This window comes from Arachis stenosperma, chromosome 3, assembly GCF_014773155.1.
Source record: "Arachis stenosperma cultivar V10309 chromosome 3, arast.V10309.gnm1.PFL2, whole genome shotgun sequence".
In the NCBI taxonomy this organism is placed as follows: Eukaryota; Viridiplantae; Streptophyta; class Magnoliopsida; order Fabales; family Fabaceae; genus Arachis; species Arachis stenosperma.
In genome coordinates this window covers 102,672,200-102,681,451 of record NC_080379.1, presented here as the reverse complement: position 1 = coordinate 102,681,451, position 9,252 = coordinate 102,672,200, and the positions used below count along the sequence as shown (strand labels likewise).

The following is a 9,252-nucleotide window of genomic DNA, read 5'->3' as shown; positions in this document are numbered from 1 at the left end:
TTTCTATCTTACTACCTTAAATTCATAAAATGATGCAATGTATGGTCTCTCTGTTCATGAATTTGAGCCTTTGAGTAAAAGTGATTTTCTTAAAATTCATAGCATATATAGACACCAAACTTAATGTTTGGCTATATACTTAAACAGAATGAACAAGTATACATCCCAGAATGGTTCTATGATCAATCATGCTTGAAAAGTTATTTTAAAAGTGCCTTTAGGCACACCAAACTTAGGAATCAAACATATGCTTCAAAAAATGTGTGCAATTATCAAATCTACTCATGAGAGCTCAGATTTATGCTAGAAGAACCATCAATTATTGAAATTAAAACAAAAGCAAGAATATTAAATCATGGGCTGCCTCCCATGAAGCGCTCTTTTATTGTCACTAGCTTGACATTGGTCTTTGGTTAGGGTAATTGATGATTGTGGTGCCTCAGTTTGTCCCCTCTCATTGTGAGCCTTCTTCCTGTTTGTTGATGCTCAATCTCCATATGCTCTAGTGAGAGTATCTTATTGATGGTGTAGTAATCATCAGTTTGTGGATCTGTCTCCAACTACTGGTAGATCAATCTTACTCTGTCCCCTTTTGAGAAGCCTTCAGTTGGTATCTTTTTATTTCTCCACCCTTTTGGAATCCGTTTTTTACTCTTCTTTCCTTTCTTCAATGGTCCTTTTTTCTTTGCAGTAGGTTTTATGTCAGGGATCTCATTCCCAATAATCAAATCTTCAACCCTTCCTTCTTTCTCTCCTCAGCCTTCATATGTTCCTTTCCCTCCTTTCCTTCTCTACTGTTTGTCTTTTGATTCGGAGATGAGCTGATAAATGCTTCATTGGGTTTTTCTTTCCACTGTAAATCTTCTTCTTCAACCCTCATGCAGCTTTTCTCTTCAATAGTATGCTATACTTCCTGGAAAACATTTAAGGTGATCTTCTCATCATTTACCCTTAAGGTCATCTCTCATTGTTCCACATCAATGATGGCCCTTGTTGTGCCCAGGAAAGGTCTTCCCAATATAATAGAGTCATTCCCCTCTTCTCCTAAGTCCAGGATTACAAAATCTGCTGAAATATGAATTTTCCTACAATGACCAAGAGATTTTCATCCACACCCTTGGGAATTACCAGTGATCTATCCACTAGCTCTAATGACATCTGTGTAGGCTTGACTTCTTCTATAAATAGCCTTCTCATCATAGATAAAGGCATCAGGTTGATACTGGATCCCAAATCACACAGTGCCTTATCAATGGATATGTGACTGATGGTACAAGGCAAGAAAAAACTCCCAGGGTCTTTGAGCTTTGGTGGGAGGCCTTCTTGAATCAATGCACTGCATTCTTGTGTCAAGAGGATGGTTTCCTTCTCATGCCAGCTTCTCTTCTTGTTGATGAGTTTTTTCAAGAATTTTGCATATAAGGGCATTTGCTCTAATTCCTCTGCAACTGGAATATTAATTTCCAACTTCTTAAATACTTCTAAGAACTTTAGGAACTGTTGATCTCTGAGCTCCTTGTTGAACCTTTGAGGATATGAAAGGGAAGGAGTGCAAGGCTTCACCATCTTCCTCTGTTCTTGTAGTTGCTCCTCCATGATCTGCTTTCCCTTCTTTGAAGCTTTGAGCTCTTCCTCTTTCTCCTTGAGCTTTTCTTGGTCCTTCTCCTTAAGTGTTACTTCTTCCTTGCTGTTGGCCTCATCATTCTTAGCTAGCTTATTGTTGGTTTCCTTGTCATTCACCAAGGTTCTTCTACTCCTTAATTGGATTGATTTGCATTCTTCTTTGGGATTAGGAATGGTGTCACTTGGCAATGCATTAGGTGCTCTTTTGGCTACTGCTTGCTTGGACAGTTGGCCAATCTGCCTTTCTAGATTCCTCATTCAAGCTTCATGGTTTTTACTAGTTAACTCTTGCTGTTTCATCATCTTCTCCATCATTATCTCCAAGTTGGAGATCCTTTGAGCTTCTGGGGGTGGTTGTGGTTGATTGTAGGGTGTGGATGGTGGATGATAGTTATTTTGGTTAGTGGATGAATTGTTAGGTGGATAGTAGTTGGGTTGGGGTTGGTTGTTTTGTGGTTTTCTGTATTAATTTTGGTTAGTGTTTTGATGGTTTTGATGGTTTGTGTTTCGAGAATTATTTTGGTTTGAGTTTCTCTGCCATGATTGTTGGTTGTCTCCCCATCTCAAATTTGGGTGGTTCCTCCAAGATGAGTTGTAGGTGTCTCCATGAAATTTATTTTGGCCAGCACCTTGATTGTGTATATAATTGACTTGCTCTTGCTGCTGCTCTTCTTGGTTTTCTTTATTCTGTCCCCATCCAGCTGATGGTTGATTTATAATGTTCACTGCTGCAACTTGAAGATCATCAATCCTCTTGGCCATCATCTCCATTTGTTGTTTGATTTGTTGATGCATCACCTTGTTTTGAGCCAAAATGGTGTCCACACCTTCCAGCTCCAAGACACCCTTCCTTTGAGCTGGTTGGTGTTGCCTTTGATGAGCATAGAAGTATTGATTATTAGCCACAATATCTATGAGGTTTTGAGCTTCCTCTGCTGTCTTCATCAGTTGCACTGAGCCTCCAGCAGAATAATCCAAAGCTTCTTGAGCTTTGAGAGTCAATCCTTCATAGAAATTTTGAAGTCTATGGTGGACGAAATTGAGATCATCAACAATGGCGCCAATAGACTTGGAGCTCTCAAACGTGAATCACACTTTGTCACAACTTCGCATAACTAACCAGCAAGTGCACTGGGTCGTCCAAGTAATACCTTACGTGAGTAAGGGTCGATCCCACGGAGATTGTTGGTATAAAGCAAGCTATGGTCATCTTGTAAATCTCAGTTAGGCGGATTCAAATGGGTATAATGGTTTTCAAAAATAAGGATAAATAAACAGAAAATAAAGGTAGAGATACTTATGTAATTCATTGGTGGGAATTTCAGATAAGTGTTTGGAGATGCTTTGTCCCTTCTGAATCTCTGCTTTTCTACTGCCTTCCTCCAATCATTCTTATTCCTTTCCATGGCAAGCTGTATGTTGGGTTTTACCGTTGTCAATGGCTACCTCTCGTCCTCTCAGTGAAAATGGTCCAAATGCTCTGTCACAGCACGGCTAATCATCTGTCGATTCTCGATCATGTCGGAATAGAATCCAGTGATTCTTTTGCATCTGTCACTACGCCCAACACTCGCGAGTTTGAAGCTCATTACAGTTATTCAATCCTTGAATCCTACTCAGAATACCACAGACAAGGTTTAGACTTTCCGGATTCTCAAGAATGCTACCAATGGATTCTAGCTTATACCACGAAGATTCTGATTAAGGAATCCAACACATACATGCTCGTTCAAAGATAGAACGGAAGTGGTTGTCAGTCACGCGTTCATAGGTGAGAATGATGATGAGTGTCACAGATCATCACATTCATCATGTTGAAGTGCAACGAATATCTTAGAATAAGAATAAGCTGAATTGAATAGAAGAATAATAGTAATTGCATTAATACTCGAGGAACAGCAGAGCTCCACACCTTAATCTATGGTGTGTAGAAACTCCACCGTTGAAAATACATAAGTGATAATTGTGTTCATTGGCTTCGGCCCCAGAGAAGGAACTGGAATAACCAAGACAAAATGGCCTCAGCGACACTAGTACAATAGTAAAAAGTTCTATTTATACTAAACTAGTTACTAGGGTTTACAGAAATAAGTCTTAGTGCAGAAATCCACTTCTGGGACCTACTTTGGTGTGTGCTTGGGCTGAGCTTAAGCTTTACACGTGCAGAGGCTTCTCCTGGGGTTAAATGCCAAGTTGTAACGTGTTTTTGGCGTTTAACTCTGGTTTGTGACGTGTTTCTGGCGTTTTACTCCAGAATGCACCATGGAACTGGCGTTAAACGCCAGTTTGCGTCATCTAAACTCGAATAAAGTATGGACTATTATATATTTCTGGAAAGCCCTGGATGTCTACTTTCCAACGCAGTTAAGAGCGCCCCATTTGGAGTTCTGTAGTTCCAGAAAATTCATCTCGAGTGCAGGGAGGTCAGAATCCAACAACATCAGTAGTCCTTTGTTAGCCTCCTATTAGATTTTTGCTCAGGTCCCTCAATTTCAGCCAGAAAATACCTGAAATCATAGAAAAATACACAAACTCATAGTAAAGTCCAAAAATGTGAATTTTGCATAAAAACTAATAAAAACATCCCTAAAAGTAGCTAGATCCTACTAAAAACTACCTAAAACAATGCCAAAAAGCGTATAAATTATCCGCTCATCACAACACCAAACTTAAATTGTTGCTTGTCCCCAAGCAACTGAAAATCAAATAGGATAAAAAGGAGAAAATATACTATAAATCTCAAAACATCAATGAAGCTTAGTTCTAATTAGATGAGCAGGACTTGTAGCTTTTTACTTCTGAACAGTTTTGGCATCTTATTTTATCCTTTGAAGTTTAGAATGATTGGCATCTATAGGAACTCAGAGTTCAGATAGTGTTATTAATTCTCCTAGTTAAGTATGTTGATTCTTGAACATAGCTACTTTTATGAGTCTTGGCCGTGGCCCTAAGCACTTTGTTTTCCAGTATTACCACCGGATACATAATTGCCACAGACACATGACTGGGTGAACCTTTTCAGATTGTGACTCAGCTTTGCTAAAGTCCCCAGTTAGAGGTGTCCAGAGCTCTTAAGCACACTCTTTTTGCTTTGGATCACGACTTTAACCACTCAGTCTCAAGCTTTTCACTTGGACCTGCATGCCACAAGCACATGGTTAGGGACAGCTTGATTTAGCCGCTTAGGCCTGGATTTTATTTCCTTGGGCCCTCCTATCCATTGATGCTCAAAGTCTTGGATCCTTTTTACCCTTGCCTTTTGGTTTTATGGGCTATTGGCTTTTTCTGCTTGCTTTTTCTTTTTTTCTTTTATATATATATAATTTTTTTTCTTTGCCACTTTTTTTTGCAAGCTTTTTCTTTTTCACTGCTTTTTCTTGCTTCAAGAATCAATTTCATGATTTTTCAGATTATCAATAACATTTCTCTTTTTCATCATTCTTTCAAGAGCCAACAATTTTAACATTCAAAAACAACAAGATAAAAAATATGCACTGTTCATGCATTCATTCAGAAAACAAAAATTATTGTCACCACATCAATATAATTAAACTAATTTCAAGGATGAATTCGAAACTCATGTACTTCTTGTTCTTTTGTATTAGAAACATTTTTCATTTAAGAAAGGTGAAGGATTCATGGAATTATTCATAGCTTTAAGACATAGTTACTCAATACTAATGATCATGTAGTAAAGACTCAAAACATAGACAAATATGAAGTTCAAAAACTAAAAAACAGAGAGATAAGAACAAGGAAGTTAAGGAATGAGTCCACCTTAGTGATGGTGGCACCTTCTCCTTAAAGGACCAATGGTATTCTTGAGCTCCTCTATGTCTCTTCCTTGTCTTTGTTGCTCCTCCCTCATAGCTCTTTGATCTTCTCTAATCTCATTGAGAATGATGGAGTGTTCTTGGTGTTCCACCCTTAATTGGTTCATGTCATGACTTAATCCTTCTAGAGAAGTGTTAAGTTGTTCCAAATAGTTGTTTAGAGGAAAATGAATCCCTTGAGGCATCTCAGGGATTTCTTGATAATGAGCTTCCTCATGCGTCTCTTGAGATCCATGAATGGGCTCTCTTGTTTGCTCCATCCTCTTCTTAGTGATGGGCTTGTCCTCTTCAATGAGGATGTCTCCTTCTATGACAACTCCAACTAAGTAGCATAGATGGCAAATGAGATGAGGAAAAGCTAGCCTTGCCAAGGTGGAGGGCTTTTCGGCTACTTTGTAGAGTTCTAGAGAGATGACTTCATGAACTTCTACTTCCTCTCCAATCATGATGCCATGGATCATGATGGCTCGATCCATAGTTACTTCGGATCGGTTGCTAGTGGGGATGATGGAGCGTTGGATGAACTCCAATCATCCTCTAGCCACAGGCTTAAAGTCCAGTCTTCTCAATTGAACCGGCTTGCCTTTAGAGTCTCTTTTCCATTGAGCTCCTTCCACACATATGTCTATGAGGACTTGGTCCAACCTTTGATCAAAGTTGACCCTTCTAGTGTAGGGGTGTGCATCTTCTTGCATCACAGACAAGTTGAACGCCAACCTTACGTTCTCCGGACTGAAATCTAAGCATTTCCCTCGAACTATTGTAAGCCAATTCTTTGGGTTTAGGTTCATGCTTTGATCATCGTTCCTAGTGATCCCTGCGTTTGCATAGATCTCTTGAACCATTAAGATTTTGACTTGTTGAATGGGGTTGGTGAGAACTTCCCAACCTCTTTTTTGGATCTCATGTCGGGTCTCCGGATACTCATTTTTCTTGAACATGAAAGGGACCTCAGGGATCACCTTCTTCTTAGCCACAACTTCATAGAAGTGGTCTTGATGGACTTTTGAGATGAATCTCTCCATCTCCCATGACTCGGAGGTGGAAGCTTTTGTCTTCTCTTTCCTCTTTCTAGAGGTTTCTCTGGCCTTAGGTGCCATCAATGGTTATGAAAAAATAAAAAAAAAAGCTATGCTTTTACCACACCAAACTTAGAATATTGCTCATCTTCGAGCAAAAGAAGAAAGAATAGATAAAGAAGAAGAAGATATGGAGGAGAGGGAGAGAGATGTGTATTCGGCCAAGGGGAGAAGTATTGATGGTTGTGTGTGAAGAATGAAGGAGTGTTGAGGGGTTTATATAGGAGTGGGAGGGGTATAGGTTCGGTCATTTAGGGTGGGTTTGGGAAGGAAAGGGATTTTGAAATTGAAGGTAGGTGGGGTTTATGGGGAAGAGAGGATGGATGTGAATGTTGAAGAGGTGATGGGGAAGAGTGATTGAGGTGATTGGTGAATGATGTTTGGGGAAGAGTGTTATGAAAAGGTGTGAGAGAGAGGGAGAAGCTAGGTGGGAATCCTGTGGGGTCCACAGATCCTGAGGTGATCCTGTGGGGTCCACAGATCCTGAGTTGTCAAGGATTTCTCATCCCTGCACCCTTTAGGTGGGTAAAACGCCCTTTTTATGCAATCTTGGCATTTAACGCCAGACTGCAGCATGTTTCTGGCGTTAAATGCCACTTCCATGCTTGTTTTGGGCGTTCAACACCAATCTGCAGCATGTTTCTGGCGTTGAACGCCACTTCCATGCTTGTTTCTGGCATTTAACACCAGCTCTCCTCAGGGTGTAATCCTGGCATTTAAACGCCAGACTGCTGCTTGTTTCTGGCGTTCAACGCTAGCTTCATGCTCTGTTCTGACATTAAACGCCAGCCAGATGCTCCTTACTGGCGTTTAAACACCAGTAAGCTCTTCCTCCAGTGTGTGCTTTTTCTTTTGCTGTTTTTGATTCTGTTTTTAATTTTTGCAATTGTTTTGTGACTCCACAGGATCATAAACCTAAAAAAACATAAAAGAACAATAGAAATATAGATAAATAAAAATTGGGTTGCCTCCCAATAAGCGCTTCTTTAATGTCAATAGCTTGACAGTGAGCTCTCATGGAGCTTCACAGATTATCAGAGCATTGTTGGGACCTCCCAACACCAAACTTAGAGTTTGAATGTGGGAGTTCAACACCAAACTTAGAGTTTGGTTGTGGCCTCCCAACACCAAACTTAAAGTTTGATTGTGGGGGCTTTGTTTGACTCTGTATTGAGAGAAGCTTATCGTGCCTCTTTTCCTTGTTTACAGAAGGATAACCTTGAGCTTTAAACACAAGGTAGTCCCCATTCAATTGAAGGACTAGTTCACCTCTGTCAACATCAATCATAGCTTTTGCTGTGACTAGGAAGGGTCTTCTAAGAATGATGGATTCATTCCCATCCTTCTCAGTGTCTAAGATTATGAAATCAGCAGGGATGTAAAGGCCTTTAACCTTTACCAACACATCATCTACCAATCCATAAGCTTGTTTTATTGACTTGTCTGCCATCTCTAATGAGATTCTTGTAGCTTGTACCTCAAAGATCCCCAGTTTCTCCATTACAGAGAGTGGCATAAGATTTATACCTGACCCCAGGTCACATAGAGCCTTCTCAAAGGTCATGGTGCCTATGGTATAGGATATTAAGAATTTACCAGGATCTTGTTTCTTTTGAGGTAGAGTTTGCTGAACTCATGTATCTAGTTCACTAATGAGCAAGGGAGGTTCACCTTTCCAAGTTTCATTACCAAACAACTTGGCATTCAGCTTCAGGATGTCTCCTAGATATTGAGTAACTTGCTCTTCAGTTACATCTTCATCCTCTTCAGAGGAAGAATAGTTCTCAAAGCTCATGAATGGTAAAAGGAGGTTTAATGGAATCTCTGTGGTCTCTAGGTGAGTCTCAGATTCCTTAGGTTCCTCAGTTTGGAACTCCTTTTTGTTCAGAGGACATCCCAGGAGGTCTTCCTCATTGGGATTCACGTCCTTCTCCTCCTTTGTGCATTTGGCCATATTGATTATATCAATGGCCTTGCACTCTCTTTTTGGATTCTCTTCTGTATTGCTTAGGAGAGTACTAGGAGGAGTTTCAGTGATTTTCTTACTCAGTTGGCCCACTTGTGCCTCCAAATTTCTAATAGAGGACCTTGTTTCACTCATGAAACTTAAAGTGGCCTTAGATAGATCAGAGACTATGTTTGCTAAGCTAGAGGGGCTCTGCTCAGAATTCTCTGTCTGTTGCTGAGAAGATGATGGAAAAGGCTTGCTATTGCTAAGCCTATTTCTTCCACCATTATTAAAGTCTTGTTGAGGCTTTTGTTGATCCTTCCATGAGAAATTTGGATGATTTCTCCATGAGGAATTATAGGTGTTCCCATAGGGTTCACCCATGTAATTTACCTCTGCTACTGCAGGGTTCTCAAGATCATAAGCTTCTTCTTCAGAAGATGCCTCTTTAGTACTGTTGGATGCATTTTTCCATTCATTCAGACTCTGAGAAATCATGTTGACTTACTGAGTCAACATTTTGTTCTGAGCCAATATGGCATTCAGAGCATCAATTTCAAGAACACCCCTCTTCTGAGGCGTCCCATTACTCACAGGATTCCTCTCAGATGTGTACATGAATTGGTTATTTGCAACCATGTCAATGAGTTCCTGAGCTTCTGCAGGCATTTTCTTTAGGTGAATGGATCCACCTACAGAGTGGTCCAATGACATCTTAGACAATTCAGACAGACCATCATAGAATATATCCAGGATGGTCCATTCTAAA

General features: G+C 40.1%; 1 protein-coding gene across 1 annotated transcript; it reads right to left on the bottom strand.

Annotated features, from left to right (window-relative positions):
- Positions 1 to 1,056: 1,056 nt before the first annotated feature.
- LOC130966506 (uncharacterized) lies at positions 1,057 to 1,881 on the bottom strand. The gene has a single exon (XM_057891316.1). It carries the CDS (start codon positions 1,879 to 1,881, stop codon positions 1,057 to 1,059), a length of 825 nt encoding a protein of 274 aa, XP_057747299.1.
- Positions 1,882 to 9,252: the final 7,371 nt, after the last annotated feature.

Excerpts from the sequence above, each read along its gene's own strand:
- LOC130966506 (XM_057891316.1), bottom strand. The coding sequence starts at position 1,881 with ATGAGGAATCTAGAAAGGCAGATTGGCCAACTGTCCAAGCAAGCAGTA.